At 30.5% G+C, this 24514-nt stretch overlaps 1 protein-coding gene across 3 annotated transcripts in view; it reads right to left on the bottom strand.

Moving 5' to 3' along the window:
- Window positions 1–4862: 4862 nt before the first annotated feature.
- The window catches only part of LOC143244837 (myotubularin-related protein 13-like), a 136418-nt gene continuing 116766 nt past the window's right edge, over window positions 4863–24514 (bottom strand). For all 3 annotated transcript variants that reach the window (XM_076490234.1, XM_076490243.1, XM_076490252.1), the window contains 10 exons: window positions 23934–24038; window positions 23287–23472; window positions 21537–21869; window positions 20020–20253; window positions 17347–17442; window positions 15088–15301; window positions 13971–14126; window positions 12380–12534; window positions 10080–10211; window positions 4863–8263 (listed from right to left, as the gene is read on the bottom strand). In XM_076490234.1, the coding sequence (XP_076346349.1) occupies window positions 8171–8263; window positions 10080–10211; window positions 12380–12534; window positions 13971–14126; window positions 15088–15301; window positions 17347–17442; window positions 20020–20253; window positions 21537–21869; window positions 23287–23472; window positions 23934–24038 (1704 nt within the window). In that variant the 3' untranslated portion in view covers window positions 4863–8170. The remainder of the gene's footprint in view (window positions 8264–10079; window positions 10212–12379; window positions 12535–13970; window positions 14127–15087; window positions 15302–17346; window positions 17443–20019; window positions 20254–21536; window positions 21870–23286; window positions 23473–23933; window positions 24039–24514) is intronic.

Genomic DNA, 24514 nt, shown 5'->3' with positions numbered 1-24514 from the left:
GGATTTCAACTGGGAGCCACCTTGGTGATTGATATGAGCCACCACTGTTGAATTATTGGAAATGATCATTACCAGATGAACTCTGGAGATGGGAAAAGTGATCCATAGCCTTATAAACAGCAAAGGATTTAAGGATGTAGGTATGAAGAAAATGTGCTTCTACAGATCAATGGCCCAAAGCCTTCTGGTGATCGACCCCTTCACCCCAACTGTGAAAGGATGCATTTGTGAACATATGAACATATCTAAATTTGGCCGTGGAGGAGGAAGTGAAAAAACACACCAATATGAATCTTGTCCATCCACCATCAAAGGTTGTCCCCAATGTAGGAAAGAAGGGTTATAAAAACATCCAAAGCAAAGTTTAATTTGTTGTAGAGAGCCAAGACAAGGGGTATAAGAAGAGCCATACAATATTACATTCCAAAAGTGATAGAACCTTGCAAGCAGAAATTGAAGGAGTAGACAGGGGATTTCAGATGGCAGGTTGCATAGAAAAGAGCCAGAGAGGAGAAGGTTGGGCCTAACTAAGATAGGTGTTGAAGAGAACAACTAGATGAATGAGGTACTGGGAAGGTTGAAGAAATGATGTCTCCAATTTGATCAACCAGCCTACCCAAGCAGCATTGAGAAAGAGCTGAAGAGTATGATAGGCTAATTCCCTTTTGGAATGAGCAAGAGCAAAACAATTTTTTATGTAAAACTAAAAGCTCCATCCTCAGGGCATGAAGATGTACAGTAAAGGTTTGCAATACCCGACAAAAATTTATGGCACAAAAGCCAGTCCAAAGGGCAGGGCATGAAATTACCAAAGATAAGGACGAGAACACTGATATGGGAATATGCAGATAAGCAGTGGAGATATCCATCTTGGTCATCCAAGTACCCAGAGAAAAAGCCCACAAGAGAGTATGGTGAAGTGTGGGGTGTGAACACATTAAAACAGAACAGGTCAATTACCAGCCTCCAGTCCTATAGTTTTTGGGAACTACAAACAGGAATACCCCTCAAATTGCCAGGAGCAGGTTTAATATCTTGTTGTGTGAGGTCTTGCCTGCCTTGGACAGATACTAGCATGACAAGGGATCTCTTGAAGGAGGAAAAGAAACATATGTGGGGCAAGGGAGGAAAAACAAATAAGATATGACAAATGCCTCTGAAAAAAACCAGTGAACCAAAACATCAGAGATGAAAGGGTTCTACTGACAAACAAAGGTCGCCAGAACTTCCACTGGACCCAAATTCACCAGGTTGTCACAAAAACTGTTGTTGGCATACCATACATCGCCATGAAAAATGACTCTGTAAGAAGAAGGAACAGGCAAGAACTCTGAATGGTAGGGTTGGGCGGCATGAATCAGTGCCACTCTCAGCTCAGACTGGGACAAACAATCCATCAGAAGTTACGCTTGAATTCAAGGACTCCAGGATCATGTTAAACATGAATTGTCTCAAAAACGGGACCATCATAAGATCCTGTATATAAGGAACCTCAAGACAGGTCCGTGACAATATAGTATCATGACCTAAAAGGTCCAAATAACAAATAAACCACATTTGCAGAGCCAGAGCTGGAGACCAACATGGAAGAAAGGGAGAGGACGTCCCTAGTAACTCCCTCAGGGCTACTATAAAGAGCCTCAAGACAGTAGATAGACCAACGAGAGGTACCACAAAAGTTATCAAGGTAAGACAAAGACGAAAATACCGAGCATTGGTAAGATTAATAGGTTATTTGGGTCCCACCTCCAAATAGACAAAACTAAATTCAACAACTAATGATCCAGATAGAGGTAGTCCACCCTATGATAAGAGAGGGTGGACTCATTCAAACTACACAGAGTATCAGGCATACTAATACCATCACCTAGCAGTCCTAGCTAGTAGGTGAAATACTCAGTGTGAATCCAAATAACAGGGGATGTGGAAATTAAACAAAGATGGGAAGTGGAACTATGCAATAAGGAAGGACATGAATCATAAGAAATAGGAGTAATAGACAAAACATCACATACCTGAAAAATGAAATTCGAGAAAGCCAACAAGAGCCTAACAGAATTCGCAGGTAAAACTTAGGAAGGTAGGGCAAACTCCAGGGAAAGAAGGTAAAGATCAAAATCCTAGGCTCAGGATGAAGAGGGACAACAGCATAAGTCAAATATTTTCCTACATAATGATCAATCTCACTGGAAATAAGGGCCAATAAGTCCTCTGATGGGTTGCCAACACTTGTAGCCTGAATTAAGGTATCAAATTAGATGTATCCAAAGAGATGTTTACTTTGAAATTCATGCTTGATAGCAAATGATCAAGCAAAAGGTTTCATGACAAAATACGAGTAAATCAAACATTCTCGAAAATGAAGTGAATTAAGTTAACCCACATTGAGTAATTATGAACAAAAAAAATAATGTCTGAACTCAATCACTTGATAGTTGTGTTCTTATATTGGTGGCAAAATGACAAATGTTGATTTACATGAGAGACATGTTGGAATCTTTGATTCCAATAGGGGGGGGGGGGTAGAAGGCTTGTGGCATGTGTTTTAAAAGTTCCTATATAAAGGGCCAGCACAAAATGGGAGAAGCTAATATTTTGAGTGGAAGGAAGTATCATTTTGGAAAATTTAAAACTTTGAAAGAGCTTTTCAGTAATAATATTAATACAAATATTTTTTATAATAATATGACATATGGGTTAATGCCTGTGACAATACCTAATTTAACTGTAGGTAGTAGTAAAATTCCTAAATTACTCAAATCCTGCAAGTGGTTCACAAAGTGACACCAAATTGAGCAGTTGTGGCCCCTATCATTTAATTTTTGAAACTCATTTTCCCAAGACACCTGACTAAAAGTTTATTAAACAAAGGTGTGATAATTACCCTTAGCTAAAAGAGTCTAACAAAAACAAAAGTTTTAATGTTTCCTGTCATGTTGGCTGAGTTAGGTGTTATGCTGAAGATGTATTTTGAATTATACGATTTAACTAAAGGTGAAATTGTTTAAGAAATTAAATAAGTGCCAACCTTATGCACAAAAAACAGAGAACTCTTTTAAAAATATCAAACACTCATAAGTTGCTGCAAAACTGAACTGCTAATATTTTACTAAAATAACTGATAACAATCGGCACATGACAAAAGTGTATATATGAGAGTCCAATGCATCAGGCATGGCACAGTATAGCACTTTTAGGAAGAATCACTCTTTAAAAACAAAGTAGTCTCCTAGAACATGTGGAGTTTATGTCAGGTAACAATAAACTTATTAACAGACTATATAAAAACAAAATATGTTCATTTGATACATGGATTACACCACAATTGACATTTTAAATAGGGGAATGCAAATTACAACTAGTAATGCAAGCAAGGTTTTTCAAATGTCCCACTTATTTTGCACTAATCAAACCTTAGTGATTTGTAAGTTGTTGTACAGTTTAACAGGACAGGCAAAACTTGCAAAGAATCTTGGGTTACTCATAAAACATGTTTTCCCACACAATACTATGAAGGTGCTATTATAAGGACAGAGTAGTGATGCAACTTTCATTTTATAGAAAATGTCTCCAAAGTGTCTCAGCTAATATAACTTATAATAATAACAACTTCACTTAAGTACTTGTGGTAGGTATGGCTAAGATGGTCAAATGTACAGCTTTGTACTTAAAAACAAATTTTACAAGAAAACAAACATTTTGGTTACATATATTCAAGGTTACACTTGCATACTGTGCATCTTCAGTTCATGTTTTAGTACTACTAATTTGTGACAAGCTTTAGATCATCTTAATTTTACACACACAATTACAATACATCAGGCAGCTGTTTTTGATATATACGTTATTTACAAGAGGCCTTTTTGATGGTGTGAAAACTTTAAATCCACATGACAAGTGAAGTTGTTGTACTGAAGCAGTTAGAATATTATTAAACAATTCTGAAGCTGTGGTTCAAGTGTTAAAAGAAATGTCAAAAAGATATTTACTTAATGAGAGAATACAAATACTGAATACAAATTCAGTTTTTATGTGAACAACCAAATTTAAGATATTTAATTTACTTCTAAATTTGTAGTCAGCTTTCAAAACTACTCCAGTTGTCCACAATCCACTTTGAGTAACATCAACTATCAAAGTAGTCAATTCTCTTCTGGATAAAAGCCTTTTCATTTAGAATTAGGTGTATACATCAAATATTTATATAAAAAAAACTACCAGGTTGGTCCACAAAAATTCTGCATTGTCATCAAAAGATAACAATAAAATTCTCTATGAAAATGTACAATCCTTTATCAAAATCATAATTCTTTTAAAAAAATTGACTCTGTCATCCAAAAAATCAAAAATAGGTGCATGTACAAACATTGTATTAACCAATATAAGTCTATCTGTAATGCTTACAGTCTATGTGAAGATAGACTTATTTGAGGAGAATTATTCCTGGCTCGTTGTTAGCAACAGGAAGTTTCTACTAAATGTAAGGACATGGCCAGCAATTTTCACTTCTTTAAGTATCAGGAAGTTAATGTATTGTAATTCATAAAACTGTTACAATTTTAACAAAAATTCAAAAGGGTCACATGATCATCCTCATATTCTAATTCTCTGAGTACCTCTTTGTTGGAATACAATCACATGTACAGTTCAGTTTAATGTTATGAAGTGTTTGAAAATAAAGTAATATTTTCAAATCACAAGAATTGCATTTTTTAAATCTTAGAATGCATTAAAATGGTAAAATTTAAAGCCTAAATTATAAAAAAATCCAAAACACCAAAGGAAGAAGGAACAGAAAGACTATTTACAATCAAAGAGCCAAATCTAGTAATCCAAATAAAATGCTGAAATAAAATCCATACTTAGGTTTTTTAATTTTATTTTTATTATTAGAAAAGGCATAACTTGTATTACTTGCATACAAAACTACTGAATTTTTTTGAATAACATAAGAAAATAAAGCAGTCCATAGATTGACTAGTATTCCAAAGGAATAATGATAACCTTAAATGAGAAAAATAATTCACCATAGTTAATACACCCAAACACATACTTTACAAGTTATTTTTTCAGTTTTCACATGAATTTTTGTGTAGCAAAAATAATTTTGATAATTACTAATTATAATGGTAAACTGCTTTGAACAAAACGTTTTCAGGATTTTACAAACTGAACAAAATACTTCTCAAGATTTGCAATGAAAGATAAAACCTTACTTCTAAATTTTTAGTTTAAAAGTTTAAAAAAAAAAAGAAAAATATAAAAACAACAAGGTAACATACTGTCAAGCTATAATTATGGCTGATTATACATAACATATATACATACCATCATTTCTTGTATAAAAATGATAAAAGCAGTGTAAAGTTCAAAAATATTCTTTAATACAAGTGTTTTTCATAATTATATCTTAAGATGAAATATCTACCAGTCCAATAACTTTAAATTGAAAAATATGCATTTACGGTAGGATCACTAAAGTGCAATGTAAAAATCATGTGTTAAAGTCCAAAACATATTTCTTACTCAAGTGTTAATTAATATATGCTATTAGTATCATACAGTGAAACACAAGCCAGCCAGAATGACTTTGAGAGATTCCTATACAGAAATGCTGTTATAGCATACACGCAATTTTATGTTTTCTGAGAAACTAGACTACAATGAAAAAAAAAAACCCTGAAAAATTTATAGGTATGTATATAAACGTGTGTTATATGAAAATTTAAATAGCTTAGAAAATGACTGTTTTAAAAAATGGGTCTGAATTTGACGTACCTTATAAGTTTAAACTCACAAGTACAAAGGAGGATATTTACAGACATGTGCTACTTCACAGATCTAAAAAAACAAAGAAATTCATTAAAACTTCTGATATGTAGTCCTTGAGCATTTTCAAATATCTTTATTGTATAATTATAAATATATAATAACAAAAAGTGATAAAGCTGTAAGCTCAAGACTAAATGCTTATTTCAATTATAGTAGTAATTTTACAACATGGAAGCTGATCCTCAGCCAACAATGAATCAAGTTTTTAATTCATGGATCAAAATTTTCTATCAAAATTCTGACTTCATAATCATATGTTACAGCATTATGGCAATATGTTGAAACATAAGTAACGTATATATGTAATGATTGTATATGTGTATGCTAAATATGAAATAAGTTATAGAATAGATGAACACCATCTGCTTGCACGAACTAAAGGTTAAGTCTTTTACAGTATTAACTAACTTAAAGCTTTAACAAAACACTACTTAATTAAACTAGACTTCTTTTCTATATATCATAAAGTGATTATATAACATATTCAACAGATTCATATATTTGCATCTCAAGTGGAAACAACTATATTCAGTGGTGCAGCTCCCATGCACTTACCCATTTCACATTTAAGGTCTTGAATATCCATCGTGCCTACTATAAACTAATTTCCTTTTTAACAATATAGCACTGACTATGCATTCTAACTGCAGCAGATACATTCAGTCAATCAATTCTGCTTCTTATATGCTTTTAGCATCTTTCAAAACAGTTTGGAGAAACAACAAACTATGATTTACATGTTTACATTAATGATATATAAAATATAACTTTCATGTAAGATGAAACAGAATATCCTTTTAAATAAATTGAGCAACAAAAAATATTAATTAGGATCTCTTAAACATTCTGTTGTCTTCTAAAATAACTCATACCAACAAATAAGAATAACTCCTATCACTTAAGTTATTTTTGCTACATGAATAAGTTTTCAATGATCTATGAAACATGCATTACTAAAAATACAAAGTATGAATGTGTCTTACAAACAAAACAAGATGGAGTTGATGATCCAATATTAAATTAGAAAAAGTTGTTCATTTCACTGTACACATGTAAAAGTGTACAATCTACATGATGGAAGAACAAATAAGATTTTATTGTATAAAATTAGTTCAATGAACACATAAATGAAGGTACAATTATTTAAGTTATATAACCACAAATAGTCAATAATTTTCATTGATGTTTTGTGAGATCACATCTCTTGATTTAGCCTGTCCACATATACAGAAACAAAAATAAAGAAATTTATTTTCTAATCTTCCAAAATCAACTTTATGTAAGCATTTTTCCAGCACAAGTTTAAAACTGCCTTCAACATAAGAGTATTTTTGTAACAAAACCAAAACACTTATGTAATAATATAAAAACAATGCAGTTACTGCTTTGCAAAATAACAATAACATCTCAGGATACTCTCTCTGTAATAAAACAAAGTTGTCAATGGTAAGGATATGTATTCTCATATTAACTTCCCATCATTGCTAACATGGTACATTAATGCACCTACACCATGATGAAAACAATATCTTGTTTGGTAGCCAAAAGGTACCTAATAACATAAGAAAAGTCATATAGGAACATTTTAATCACCACCTAGTGTGCTGGAATTGTAATAATTCAAGCAAGTAGTAATACCATCTTACAAACAAGAGTGAGACAGGTATTTTGTTGATATTATTATATCCCTAAGTTACAACCAGAAACACGTTATTTTTAAAAAACACCAAAATATAAACAATCATGTAAGAGCACAAAGAGTATGACAGGTTCAAGTGGCAGAGATTTCATCCAACAATGAAGCATCACAATGTTGTCCAACTCTTCTTACAGAAGTAGTGAAGATAATCTTACTTATTTCTCTTCTCACGAACTGTCAAACTTTAGGTGTTATACCTATTTCAACATTACTATAAAAGTATTGGAGCTTTGTTTTGAGTCAAGTTATTAAAAAAAAACCAAAAACATCTCATCACTTTAGAATTTTCAATCAAACTTTCCTATGGTACTTTTCTGGTTTGCTCAAAATATCAAGCTACAAAAACTATTTTATTACATTTCACCCGAGGAAGTTTCCTGTAGCTAAAAGTATCATGTGAAGAGTTCCACTTCCTCAATTTCATTTGAAAGCCTCGACTTCCAGTTCCATTTCCTGTCACCACCAATGGTACAAAAGTGATGGTATAAACATATTGCCCCGACATTAATTAAAAAAACAGTATATCATGCTGGACCAAAGCATATACTGGAATTACATTTTATTGAGCTCACTTTCCTACTTTTAATGGTTGGACCACTTGAAATATGTACACAGCTTGCACAAGTGGTTTTATTTTTCTTATTGTAGACAGGCCTGTATCTTCTCTATCCATTCTTGAGCTGCTGGACCATCAGTTGCCATGAAATTGTATATTCTCCTTACTGTCCTCAACTGGAAACAAACAGTCACAGTTTTCATTCATCAAATTCACAATAAATAAATAAACAGCACAAAACAGAAAAAGGTTCACACAGAATTAAATATACAAAAAAATTAACGTTTGAATACAGGCATGTACTAGTTAACTTTGCTTAATAAAATTCATATGATGTTGTATACAAAAAAAGTATTACACTAAACTAAAAATATTTTTACTATAGATGGAAAACATTGTTTTTATTATTGGAGCACTGGAGAAATGCCATGATTTTATCTAGTTGTACAGAAAATCTCAGCACTTCGAACAAAGTGATAAGTAAACATAACACTGACAAGTATGATTTAAAGAGAAAATACCAAATAATTAATATTATATTATCAGATGTTACTACAGTGCACCAAATTATTATAAAAACATTGTCAAGTATTAATATTTTGTATTACAACTTCATATTGTCCATTTTCAACTATAATGAGAATTTTGTATATAACATGTAAATAACATTTAAAAATTTTTTTTGGCTAATTATGATACAAGTTACAGTGCAGTAAAATAAATTGTTGTCAGATGGATTATACAATTGAAAGAAAAGTTAAAATCCATTAATTGAAAGATTATAAAAACCTCAGGATTAATACCCAAACAACATAATTGATAAACCAATTGAAGTATTGCAATATTCACTGTTAGCCGAAGAGATTGAGAAGGACTAACTAAAACACCCACTTTGGATAATTACAAAGATTAACACACATTTTTTTTCATGGTTTGTATTTGAAATTTCAGGAGATTATTGTACTTTTTTGATATTTTAAAGATTGTAACTAAAGTATACTTTTTTCACATATTAAACAAAAATACACAAACTACTAATAATTATTCATATATTTCAGCTCTATCATACAATTAATGAGGCCTAGGGAAAGGCACTGAGAATTTTTCACCACATAAATGTACTTCTGAATAGCCGACAGATTAAAGAGTTTGGTTGTTTTTTGGGGTTTTTTTTGTTTTGTTTTTTTTTGGGGGGGGGGATAGTATCATATGCATCTGAACCCAGTTTACCTATTCTAAAATTAAAGCCTCTATCAAATATGTTATTAATGAATGTTTAAGTTACTGTACTCCAGTTTCTCCTACTATTAATGGTTCATGTTCACATTTTTTCATCAAAATAATTAGTGAAGATAAAGAGGCTTATGTTACTTTCTCTCCTACATCCATTATTCTAGCAAAATTGGGGACAGATTTTCAGGAGAAATTTATTTAATGAAATAAAAGATTAAAAATAAAGAACTATCTGGATTTTATCATACAATTAATGTTAATTTGACTGTGTACAGTTTCTTTCTGATAAAGGGAGATTGTTTTTTTCTGATACATTTTAGGCCATACTTTGTTTTTTCTTGGGGACATCCTTCAACATAATTATTAAAGAACTTTTGTGGTGATCAATTTGTGATTATATGTCAGAGATTTATGAAAATTACATCATGTTCTATGCCAGTGCTTCTCAAATTTTTCTCAGTTTGCAGCACATTTGTAATGTCTTAAACTTTTTGAAGCACATTTAAAGTCTGTATGACAGGCTTAACAGCACTGACCTAAGACAAGCATAAACCACAGCTATACTGTGCATAAAGAATAAAATAAATCAAATTAAACATTTTAAATATTTATTAAGTTGATAATAAAATTACATTACCAAATAAAAGTTAGTTATCACAAGCAAAAATCCTGTGACACATTAAAAAACCATTTCATGGAACATATTTAGGAAGCACTGGTAACAAATAATGTCTGAATAACACAAATACTAAGACATACATCAAAGAATGCCTTCTCATCACATTTCTTTGTAACACCCTGTGGTGAAACAGCTGATGTTACAGAAACAACATCTTCCATGTCGATGAATCCTTTACAATGTGGCTCTTCCAGAACATTATAGTAACGTAGCTGTAATGTACCAAAATTTCACAATACTTAAATATAAACAGAACTAGTAAAACATCAACACACAGTTCTAAACATGAAACACTAATTTTTGCATCATATGAAAATCATTCCATTAAAGTATTCCAAATATGGAAAAAACAAGATAAACCTTGCATTTAAACAATTTTTTATAGTAACGATAAATAAAATCAAAGAAATATCTCAATAATCTTTAAGAACATGACACCAAGACAAGAAAGGGAATGTACAATTACCAGAGATGTTATAAAGTTTACTTTAAAACAAAATTCAAATAGTAGTAATATTTGCAACAGTAAACAATAACAATGTTTAACATATGACAACATGAAAATAGTGCTGTTGCAAGACAAGAAAAATTTCACATACAGATACAACAACAAAACATTGTTATTATACATCTGTACATAATTTTAACACACTGTATATCCAACAAAACTGTGGTAATGTTGCAAAATGCAATTTTAACCCAAACTATGATATCAGTGAACAAAAAACTGACTGCATTTGGATATTAGCACAGTTTATAAAACTGTACCCAAAAAACATTTTGCAGCCTTTTGGTGTTTGCAAAGTCAACTACAGTGAGGATGCAGTAATAGAATTGGTTGTAATATTAAGTAAGCAACCAATGAATGGTGGAATAATAAGAACTTTAAAAACATAATCTGAAACATTTTGATCATTTGGTACTTAATAAACCAAAAACAAGATAAACTTTACAGAAATGGTTAATCCAGTAATTTTTCCAGTCTGTTACTTTTGTACATCACATAGAAACATAAGGTTTCAAAACCTCTTGATTATACTTCACTACTGGAAAATAATAAAAATGTACAAATTACTTTTTGTGTGATATAAACAATAAGAACAAAAAAAATCACAAGTCCTGAACCTATAGATCTGATTCTTATTCTCTTACAATTTTTAACTTCAGACCAGAATTTACAAAAAATTTCCATCCACATTGATAAAAACATTCTAATAAACAAAGCAAAGATACAGGTTAGAGCATTTTCTATTTGTATTTGTTGTTAATTTAAGAACACCCAAAACAATAAATTCAGTATTAAGTCTATACACAAGTTGGTCATTTTACGTAAGTTTGAAAGTCATGATGCTTTGAATAGTAGGACTCTGAATTAATTAGGTATATTTTTAAAAATTGAGGAACCTTTCAGTAAACATTACAAGATTGTTGTAGAGTTTTTAATAATGTATGATAATAAAGATTTTTCTGTGCATTTCAGAAGCTTTTATCGAGTCAAACCAAGTGCAAGGCAATTTTCATGCTATGAATAAAAACATTTTTCTTATTTAACAGTTTTCATATTTCCCCAGTACCTCCTAAACAAATATCAAAAGTGCTCACAGGTGAAAGTTTATACTTTCTGTTATTTTCTCTACCCCAACACTAACTGTAACTAAATAATCAGGGTACAGTGATATGAAATTTTGAAAGTTATGAAATAAAATGAACAACACCTTTTAACTTCTCTGAAGGAATTATTTGTCACCACATTTTTGGTTGCACTATTATCATGATTTCAACTGTTTACTTTTTCACATATGTTTATTTTGAATTTAAAGTTTTATTGCATGGCTTACATGACACTTCATTTCTTCAAGCTCAAAGAGTGATGTATCCCAATAAAATCATATTAGCAGATTTCATACACATGCATGCAGTTCTAAACTCATAATTACCCAATTTTTTCTCTAGGTTTTTGTTAAAACAAAAATGAACATACCTTTCAAATATGTATTTTAAAATATAAAACATTTCAAAATATTAGTAACTGATAAACAGTTTAATCTTGTGTGTAAAACTAGAATTCAAGTCTGATTGAATGATCCATAAATTTACACTTAAATAATAGCAACATAGAGATAACTTAGGTCATTAAGTAAATTTATCTCTGAGAAAGACAGGGTGTTGTAAGAAATATGAAAATCTTATAAAAAAAATAACTAAACCTATAATACAAGTTGATACAGAGAGAGAAGGAGAGAAAATAAAATGTAGAATTACATTTTTTTTTTCCAGATTTCAACAGTTTCACATTTTCAGTTGTAATTGGGAAAATGGGATTTGCACTGTTTATACTACAGCAAAAAGTTCAAGTATTACAATAATGTATTAAACTTACTTGATGTTTGATAGAATCAAGCACAAACCATCTCTTTTTCCAACCTTTCAAAAGTGCTCCCCGTTTAAAAAGATAGCCTTCATGGGTCCTGTTTTCAGCAACATTGGATGAAAACTGGTTGTAATACTGACTGCTGGTTTGTACTGTTGTCACACCTGAGAACACAAGTTAAAAAGTGTAAATAGATTCAACAATCATGCAAGAAACATGGAATATTACACACATTCACACACAAAATATTCAAATAACAATGTGGCAAAAGTTAAAAAGTTATAGAAGTACAATGTGTCTGTGGGAATGCTATCTGGCAAAATAGGACCCATACAACTATAACAAGAAACCCTGTAAATATTTGAACTCTACTGACAAGAGATGCATATGCAGTAACATTGTTTAAAATCAAATGTTTCAACTCAGTTCACACAATCCAATGCTTTAACTCCCAGTGACACCAGAAGACCATGAAAAGATATATTTGCTTATGATAAAACAGGGAAATAAAATGAGATATTTATAAACAAAATCTACAAACAGATATTTTTATAAATTTAATCACCCAATTCATAATAGAATTCATTTTTACTTTTATAAAAGTTAAGAAACAAAATTAGTAATTCAAACATTTTAACCTTAACTAACTCATCTGAATATGTCTATGATTCATGTGTCAGTACAAGTTTCAATATTTCCTTCCCCAAAGCAAGTAATATTTACTGGGAGTCATACTACTTATGAAATACCAATAATGCCAAAATGTACTTCTGATACATTTCATTTCAGCATGACTATATAGTTGCTATAGTTGTCACATGACTTCATTTGTATATTCAAAATAATTTGAATACAACAGTCAACCCTCTATTCATTCATTTCCCAGCATAATAAACTTATTTCACAATCTCAGGGTTAAGATATTCATAAGAAAAACCACTGACATTAATTATGACTTTCATACTGTTTCATAAATATTTCTCACAAACTACAATAACAATACCAAGTACTGTTTCCAAATTCTAACATTTTTCACAGCTAAATTGGAAAATTACAAACATACCAGATACAAGTCCTCTTATGACAACCAAAAGCATGGGTTGGAATATAATTTAGTTAGTGTATGAACCACTGACTGACTAAAGTAAAGCTAAACTGGATGTTATTTCTCACAACGATGTTGAAGTATTATTAATTTATGTGATGTAACAAAAAGTGTCCACCATTAATTAAAGTTTGTTTGGTTTGTTTTGAATTTTGCACAAAGTGACACAAAAGTTATCTGCACTGTAATTTAGCAGTGTAAGACTAGAGGGAAGGTAACTAGTCATCATCATTCACCACCAACTCTTGGGCTACTCTTTTACCAATAAATAGTGAGATTGACTATAACATTATAACATCCCCCACAGCTGAAAGGGCATTAATTAAAGTGTTAAAGCCCTTTTTTGGCTTAAGGTTACATGCAAAATCGAAGTTAAAATACTGTTTGATTGATTTTTTAAATAAAAGCAAAATACATAATAGATATACAAAATCAAATATTTCTCTACTTAACTGTGTTTGATATTTTCACATGGGAAATAGAAAAAAAACTCACTAGATCCCACTGATGAATTTTCAGCACTTCCACCCTTGGACAAAGAAACAGATGCAGCTCCTGAATCACTGACAGACTTGTACTTCGTACAGTTCTTGGGAACCGATTCTGTACACTTCTCATGACAGTTGTAACCACAGTCCATACATCTCTTACCTACAAATATACAATATATTTGTCAATCAAAAGTAACCCTTTGATGTAAAGTATTTTATTTCAATAATCAACAAAAAGATTGTAGTACAAAGTACACCCATTAAATATGTAAAGACATGTAATAAAGTTTCAGTGAGAAAACCAGGTAAATCATCACATGGTCTGATGAAATATGACACAGTTTGTGTAATTAGAAATTAAAAACTAATGGAATATTAATTATAGAAAAAGCTTAAGATTATATTAAAAAAAAGAAATTTCTGAGGTTTAAAATGACCAATATTTTCTGCTGGTGATCAAATTGATCACACATTAAGAATTTTATCTCTGAAGTTCAAAAATGGTGTTGAGGTTCACAACTAGAAATTTTAAAAACCATTAGTAGCATCAAGTAAGAAAAGTTAAAAATCAACTTCTTTCCAAAAAAACTTATTTATTCTTCGAATAATTTAACATGGTAATAAATAACATTATACTGAAATAATAATAATACAATTACAGACTGAAAATGTATGTATGTAAATGAGATCAAATATTAAATCTTGGTCCCACATTGAACTGTCTCCATATACATTAAATATGTGTGGGAATTTTAATCAAAAAGCTAATGTACTTTAATATTCTTTATTAATAAATGATAATTTTTGGTACAAGCACAGTAAAATCTTGTGGTAAATTAATCACATCCTGAGAAAATAATTTTGATATCTCCTGTGATAGTGAATCTTTTATTTCCCTTTTAATTAACCCTCATCCTTTGGGTATAACTTGCATCTTATCAAATTAAGGATGCTGAATATATTATTGTGTGTATATATTACAACCACTTTTCAAAATTTAATTGCCATAAGAAAACTTTTAACAGCTCAAAACAGATCACACTAATTGATTATAAACATAGTTCCTACCATTTACAACTGCAACTGTGATTAATCACTGAAAATTTTTAATAAATGCTTACCAGTTCTCACTAAACCCCAAAGTACGTGGGAGCAATTGTCACAATATGTTGGTGTGGTGTAATTATATTTCTCAAATCTATGAGGGTGGGAGTAAACCTCAGGCTGGGTGGTCTCTCCAATCATTTTGCCTCTAACCAAAATTTCAATTGTTGACCTTTTGTGGATGGACCTCCCATGAGATCTAATAAGTTGTGTGGTAATAGAGGCTTGTCTCTAAAAAAAAAAATATTTTGTTAGACACAATGAAAATAGATTAAGCCATAGCATTTTGAGAATTGTTTAAATTCTATGCAAATAGTACACCATGTTCTATACAAATCTAAAAATATTCAAAGATTAGTTGTGAAATGTATTCTATGCACATGTAAAGAGTATTTAATTCATAGAGATGTAATGTAATGAAATATATTCAATATAAATTTAATGAAGATTCAGTTCATACATATAATCTATATACACTAAAGGAGGACTCAATTCATACATATTTATTTTATGTATATTTAACTCTATAACACCCTGTGCCATTTTTAAATTACTTTCTGCATTGATACTTCAATGCACTGTTGTCTTCAAATATCTTACAGTAGTTTTGTTACATTCCTATTGATTTTTGTAGTTCTGTCAATGCACTGTTCAATATATTATGGTAGTTTTTGTTACAAGATCAAAATAGATAGCAATAATAATATATAAACATTAATATGAAAATTACAACCAAAAATGATATTGAAGAGTATAATTGGCAAATTTTGTGGTAAAAAGTTTGTGTAAGAAAGATACAGAAGACAGAAGATATTTACATGTTCTATGCTTGGAAAATAAAAATGAAATTATTTACAGAAACCACTAACAAATTCTAAATCTTAAATTAATTCAAAGAACTTCTGAACCCTGTTTAAACAAAATAAACTTTATAGTACATTATTAAGAAGCTGAAACTAACTCCTTCAGATGAATAACAGTAATCAAGTATTAGCAACATATTATATATAATTTGATTTTTGACCTTACTAAAAATTCCACTAAGTACATGGAGTGAAGGATACAACAGTGACATTGACGAAACTATAAACAGGCCAAATAAGATAATTAAGTATTAAAATAGAAAGATATAGGAGAGATATAAGATAACAAGCCTTCATTCACAATATTGATAATCCTATCAACATATGGCTTGATCTGCATCATGATCTTAATAGTTTTAGAAAGTTTGTTACACTACATCTCTTTCTGGTCTGTGAGCCACAAGGTTTATGTTAACCTGCAATATAAGCTGAGGACTACTGATAGGAAGAAAAACAAAATGTGTATAGAGGGTGAGGCCTAATGAAAAACAAAACAAAACAAGACTTTCATATAGGCTGAGGCCTAATGAAAAAAAAATACAAGACTTTCATATAGACTGAGGCCTAATAAAAAAAAAATACAAGACTTTCATATAGACTGAGGCCTAATAAAAAAAAAATACAAGACTTTCATACAGGCTGAGGACTAGTGAGAAGAAGAAACGTGACTTTCACACAGGCTGAGGACTAGTGAGAAGAAGAAACGTGACTTTCACACAGGCTGAGGACTAGTGAGAAGAAGAAACGTGACTTTCACACAGGCTGAGGACTAGTGAGAAGAAGAAACGTGACTTTCACACAGGCTGAGGACTAGTGAGAAGAAGAAACGTGACTTTCACACAGGCTGAGGACTAGTGAGAAGAAGAAACGTGACTTTCACACAGGCTGAGGACTAGTGAGAAGAAGAAACGTGACTTTCACACAGGCTGAGGACTTGCGTGAGGAAGAAACATGACTTTCACACAGGCTGAGGACTAGTGAGAAGAAGAAACATGACTTTCACACAGGCTGAGGACTAGTGAGAAGAAGAAACATGACTTTCACACAGGCTGAGGACTTGTGAGAGGAAGAAACATGACTTTCACACAGGCTGAGGACTTGTGAGAGGAAGAAACATGACTTTCACACAGGCTGAGGACTTGTGAGAGGAAGAAACATGATTTTCACACAGGTTGAGGTCTAGTAAAGTTTCAAAGATTAACTACAGCACAACTAGAAGCAAAGGCAAAGTACTATGAAACATCATGGAATAACAGGAACATAGAAATACAATACTGCATCAGTTGAACTGGAATTTCTTGCAAATTGTATGAGAAGCACAACTGAATCTAATGCACTCACAGAACAAAATGTTTAACATCCACATGTTCAGAACAAATTTCAATAATAATCAAAACTGTACAAAAAACTCACTGTATGTGAATCCAAAGTAGGTAGCTCTAGTTTATCCCACAACACCAGCCACTTTTGTGGTAAGTGCCCAAGTTCTGTTTCAAGGGTAGGGATGACCTGAAATGGGAAAAAACACAATTCAAGAACACTATTTATGTATTTGTGAACATTACATACATTCAACTTCACATATTTGAGATTCTTTTCTACTCTTATTTTTCTAATGATCAGCAGGTACTAGAAACAAACAAAATCTAACACTGATCAGTTTATACAGGTGATGAATCCTGGATATACTATAATTTTAAGCACATTAAGTTCACAATTTATATTTGTTTTCAAAAACGTTTTAGTATGATATAACAGATATATAAAGGCTATACTTCAAACATGCATATGACTGATCTGAGAAAAGTGACAAGAGGTGAATACCATGAATGATTAAATAATGGAAGATAATGGAAGAAACAAAATTGAAATCCATACTTATGTCATACCCTTAAGCCTCATAGTGAAACTTAAAACACAATGCAAAGAAGTACCTGTAGTATAGTCATAAACATGCTAAAAAACTAAGTTAAACTAATACTAGACAACATGTAGAAGTTCATACAACATCGCTTGTGTTGTGTTGAGCTGGTAATTTGTAGGATGAGTTCTCATTTATTGAACACAGGTTCTAAATTAACTATTTACTTACATAAGCTTTTCAAAAGAAGAAATAAGAAAGAGACAAAATAACACTTTTCCTACAATGATTAAAATATTATGAGAAAATCTAATTCTAAGGGTCATGCAAGAGCCCCCAAACCCTCAAAATCAATTTACTGGTTGTGAATTATAAAATTCTTCAATGTCATTCAAGTTGTGGTTAATAACATCAACAGTGCAAGAAGTATTTCAAAAACCCCTGATATCAAGTTTTGTATAACAAGTTGGATAAATAATTAATAACCTTTTAGCTGGGGTTATATCATTATGTGGTTATCTATTAAAGTAAACTATTAGTTACTAAATCAAACAACAAAATTATCAATCTAATAACAATCAATCCTAAATCAGGAAATAATATAAAATACATATCATATTAGTATTTTATCCTCATATCAAATTGCTAAAAACAAATGAAGTCACTTAAAACAAGCTTTAAATTTATGTTAATCACTAGCCTGTTGTCTATATTACAAGAGAAACTCTTCAAATATTTGTTACAATCATGGGTCTCTACACAGAAGCTAAGAACATGGTAAATAAAAAAAGTAATTTTTTTTTAATCTATTTAAAGTTAGTTAAACTTGAGCTGTCTTAGACATAACTCATGTTACCAACATGTGTGAATGATAAAACCAATCTCCACACCTAGAAACATCAGATCCTAAAATGAAAGATATTTAATGCACAGCAAATATGGAAACTAAAAAATGAGAACTGATAGACAAACAGGGATGTGTTAGAAGGCTTGTTTGCTCAGCAGGAATTCAAAGGAAGCATTCAAGCAGTGTCAGATGATTTTGTTTTCCTGTTGTTAATGGAAACTGTTTGATAATTTTTTAATATTAATCATCCGTTAAAAATTATTTGCATGAAAAATTAGATGTTTTGTTTTATATATGCCCACAATTTAATGAAAAATTATTGTGTTTAAAACAAAACAAAAAAATACATCACCAGAATAACATTATACATAACAGCTACCTTCATGCACTGGAGCAAAGATCACATATGATAAAACCACATGGTTTAGTGGCTGAATTGTTTCAATAAATTGCATTAAAATTGTAGCATATCCAATACTACATAATTTAGAACTAATACAGAGTCGAGGTTTTAAGTCATCAAATGACATATATTATCTTGTTTTCTGTACAGAAAATTGTCAATTATCTTACATTACAAATAACAAGCTTCATTCCCATGATAAGCTTGGACAAATTTGTTTTGTTTTGAATAAGTAAAAAGCTACATAAAGGGCTATCTATGCTCTGACCATCACAAATATCAAAACGAACTTCCTGGCATTGTAAGTCTGCAGACATACTGCTGTGCCACAGTTACAAAACCAGAAAAATTGCGATGGTAATGGAACATTGTCTACTTTTTTCTATGTTATTATTCTATGTTCTTTGGTGAATACGTTTTCAGGTTTAGCCTATTAAAAGTCAGTACTATCATGACTTTGACATATTCAAAATGGTCACATGGTCAGTCAATTTGACCAAGCCCATGTTAAGAGTCAACCTAATTGGAATATTGATTTTTTAATAAAGTTATGTTTTATATAAGTCAGCTCAAGTTGTTTTATTTACCATAATATGGGTGTCCTTATAATGCAAGTACACTGTATGCAGCTGTATAAGAATCAAACATAGCATCAAGTATGTATACATGAACCACATGCATTTTAAATTTTAAAGTATAAAAACATGATTAATGTTCTATGTCATACATTTTTAAGCTACAAGTAAATGCTTTATTTCAGTTATATGAATTACTGTGGAATAATTATCTCCAATCCAATATAAACTAGTAATTATCAAGAGGTCACTAACATATATCATGCAAATTATTGCTCTCAAAGAGGTTTAAATATTTATTGAATATCTCAAACCTTTGAAGGTCAAAATCTACCATCTGTTTCAACCATGAAGATAACCAACACATAAATATGAATACAAATTTATAGTTCTGTGATACCTCTAACAGCTGACTAAACACATCTGGCTGAACAGTCTGAATGTTATTATAGCAAGCATTAACTATTCTGCGAGAGGTCTCATGAGAAATGCCATCAGCTGCTTCTGACTCTTCTTCCTTTTGCTTCTCCATGGCAATTGCTTCTAAGTCATATGGTGGGCCATGTGAAAGCTCTTCTTTAAGATAGTAATCCCAGATCTCCAAGTTGGAAATATTACAATATGGTCGTAAAACCTAACAATTTACAATTGAACAAAGCAGACAATAAAAAATACTTGCAGAACAAAGTTAACATTTCTTTCCACACAATTTAATTTGAAGCACAGATTAAAACAATAACTTTAAACATTTTCACAGCCAAGCATATTTCACATAATCAGTTGTACAACCTGAAGTAGTACTTAGCTAGACCATAATATTTATAACCTCAATCATCTGTTAACCATTGGACCTTATCAATTTAGTTATTGATTTTGTAACTATTATGATTTAGTTAAATACTGACCATGTCTCAGAGTATCAGTTGTTACACTTATCTGTTTACTATTTCTTTAACCTTAATAAATAGTTTGTTATTATTTTCTTTAACTTTGCTATATCATCATTATCAAATTGTTTTAACCTCATATTTCTATCTTATGTAACATTCTTTTCTTATGTATGTATTTCTTCCAGAACATCCTGATCATTTGTTATTGTCTAACGGACTTATTTCTGGTTAAAAAAAACAAGATGTACGCTTGAGACATCAGCAAGAGAAAAAAAAAAAAAAACTAAAGATTTTAAGGTAATTTACATCAAAAACTAAAATGTTTGAATGTAAGTAATCATTCTTATGATATAACAATAAAAAGTTTTACATTACATATTACTCCCAATAAAATGTTTGTACAAGTGAAACGAAACTCATCCAGCTGTGTTGGTAAAAGTTGCTAAATTTATTAAACAAATTGCAATAAATAACTTTGTTTTTCTTTATGATATTAATACTGGTTCATTGTAAAGGTGCCAGCTTTTAGGTTTTAGTGCTGCACAACTGTCAAAATGAAAGCTGTTACACTTGAATAATGACCAACTTTCAAGGTGACAAGGTTATAGTTTAGTACCAAAAAAACAGTTACGACGATATCGACTACACAACACATGTGTAGTCACTAATTATAAAATAACAGCTGTTGTGTACACCAATTTAGTGATGATTAGCTACTACCTTTATCAGTTCACTGCTGCCTTACCTCAGTCAGCTAAATTAGATTTCACTGTATCTCTAATTCTTTAATCTAATTTTATATGGTGTGTCACTCATTCTTTGTTAAAACAGAAATAATCCAATAGTTCATATCTTCGTATAGTAAATACATAATAGATAAATAAAATCATTTATAGAAATTAAATACTTTACCTATAAACATTATAAACAATACATATTAATTGTAAAATAGTTTATTTTAAAAATATTGGAAATACCAAAATTTATTTAGATTGTATAAAATAATATAAAATATTTTAACACTTACTTCATCTTCTTGAAAAGGAATGTAAACAAAGTTATAGAACATGGAAGATTTTGTCCACAGTTTGTCTATATACTCCCACAGTGAAAGACCAAGAACAGTTGAGGTACTGCTGTTAATGGTACCAGTCTTTCCAGAGAAACTTGTTTCATCATCTGATCCACTGTCTAGACCACGATATTTAGTTCCACGATCATCTGTTAACCACCCTGCCTCTTCCCTCTCACACTCACTATCCAAAAGAAATGTGCGAAAGCGACACGAGGCATAATGGTAGGCCATGAATTTCAGAAAGTACTGGTTGAACTCGAAAGACAATGGAAATTGCAAATGAATCTATAAGTGAAAGATGGAGATTACATTTTATGTAAGTCACAGTTATTGGTTGATACAAATTTTTAATCATTATAGTATGAAAAGAAATGTCTATTCTGAAAACAAACAAGAAAGGACAGACAGAAACATTAACTTCTTTCGTTATGGCTTAGAAGTATAATATTACATTGAAATAAATATTTTATCCCTCTATACATATCACAAAAGACATTATGTACAATGAAATAGTTTTTTCACAATGATTTAAACTATTTTCATTGGCAAATTCAACATATATTTCAAAATACCTACTTTTACAGAAACAAGTTTATATAGGAAGTTCAGACACTTTCATTCAACTTTATTCTTTTATTTCTGAAGACGAGATTTAAAGTTTTATAAAACTTGTTTATATATAAACTTCTCATTCCATAATAGTGGATCTTTACTTCATGTTAAACTACTTTACATAACATTGCATACTAACCTACTAATATAGTTTAAAGTGGTAAAAACTAACAGTTACCTCAATGTTAATTATTATGTATCCCCACAAAAATAAATTACAGCTCTACAAATAGCTTGCATGTACATATCATTTTGTAAGTTTTTTTTTCAAATTAAAAACAAATTCTTCTACAAACATTTATTATAGTAAAATAACTTAAATTACACACAACTTGCACCATATAACTCATATTTTATGAAGGGCCATACCATGCTAACTATAGAATATGGCCAATGAAAGACTTTCAAAACTTTCTTTTAGTTAGTCAATGATAGCTTACTGATATTACTATGCATGTACAAATAAATATCTTAACTGTTTTGTTGTTGTTTTTTTTACAAAGGTATGTTTTTTCTTTCTTGTGAACATTTCTAACAGTTACTTTAAACCAGCTTTTCTTTATCTCACTAGCTGTAAGTTACAATCTAAAACAACATTTACTGTCAAAATTATCACATTTCTTGGTTTATTTTATTTCACATGCTTTAGACAGCCCATCAACATGAACAAGATAGTCTATTTACCAAGGTTATTTTGAAAACTTCAAGGTTTTACTGCATGGTGATTGATTCATTAATTAACTTGAAAGCATTTTGATTCTAAATTCACAGCTGATATTCCCAAAAGTAACTGTCAGAATGACTAAATGGACTTAAAACCAGTTTTGAAAATTTATGAAAGTATTTAAAGAAAAGGTACTCTTTGCAAAGTTTAAAAAAATAATATCACAATAGCATAATGATGCACAAAAAAAGTTAAACATAAAAAAAATCCTAAACAGTTTTAACAGATCAAGTTTTTCATTCTCAAGAATGGTTTTTTTAAGCTTCACTAATTTTTTTTACTCTTTTAGGCTGATGTAACATTTTTTCCTTCTGTGTAGAGACGTTAATTATAAGCATAAAAAATATAATTACAAGTTAAACTTGCCTGATGAACAACATCCAGAAACTGTAAGAATACAGGTATGTATCCACTGGCCAAAGTAGCAGTAGTATGGTTGCCTCTATGACTGAAACGATGACCAAATGCTAGCCATTCCTTCTCAATCAGGGTACGAAATCCTTCAAAGGTACGATAATAAGGATCAAGACACAGTTGAGCAATAGATGATACCTATGAGCAAAAACAAAGGTCTGTGAAATATACATAAGCAAAATAAACAGAAAATAGCACATTGTAAAACATTAGAATGTCATTCTGTAATCTGTGAATCCTTTAACTTTATGGAAAGCTTAATTAACTTTTGGATATTGACAGACTAATAACAAATAAATAAAACTCAACTAATTCTTAATATGATTAAATCAACTGTAATTAAAATATATTTTGCATTCGCATAATTATTGACAAAAAAAAACAATGTAAGAAAGTCTAAAAATTGGATAACCAATAAACTTAATATTTTTGATGTGTGAATATGTACGAGATAAATGCATTGGAAAACTGAAATTAAAGCATAAAAGGAGTTTGTGATGGAGATAGCTTGTAACAAAGAAAATTAAAAAACGTATCATGTAAAAACAAGTTTACATCAAATAACAACTGGGAAAAAAAATATATATATATACACACACCTGAGAAGTGAAATCCCACCCATCTTCTAGACAAATCATCACTGATGAGCCTTGAACATCCATCAAATCCACCACAACCCCAGAGAGTTGTAGGATGGTTTGGAGCTGATCATGATTATATAACAAACACCATTATAAACTAACACTGTATTTATATACAGTTCTTCATAATTAACTATTTTACAGATTTGATTCTCCATAGCCGTAAAATTTCATGTAAAGATTAAAACATCAAACTATCTTTTGCTAGTGATCCTGCGTGCTAACTTCTTAAGCAGACACATTATCACTGCATATTATTAACAAATAAATGCAAATTAAAATTAAGCTATTTAATAATAATGTGTATAATTACTAAAAAGAAGTTGAAGTTACAATATTTTATTTCAATCATGGGATAAAACTATGCTTAATTATTTCATATTCTAACTTGTGAATTATTGCAAGGTATCACAGCACAAAAAAACTACTCAAAAGGCAAATTTATTTTAACTAAATTAATTATTTTACAAATTTAACTTCTTACATAATAAAAATAGGTATTAAGTATATGTTCACTAAACAATATTGTTGTTGATTTG

Source organism: Tachypleus tridentatus, chromosome 1, assembly GCF_004210375.1.
Source record: "Tachypleus tridentatus isolate NWPU-2018 chromosome 1, ASM421037v1, whole genome shotgun sequence".
Classification (NCBI taxonomy): domain Eukaryota; kingdom Metazoa; phylum Arthropoda; class Merostomata; order Xiphosura; family Limulidae; genus Tachypleus; species Tachypleus tridentatus.
The sequence above is the reverse complement of the archived record's forward strand: the minus strand, read 5'-3'. Positions and strand labels throughout refer to the sequence as shown.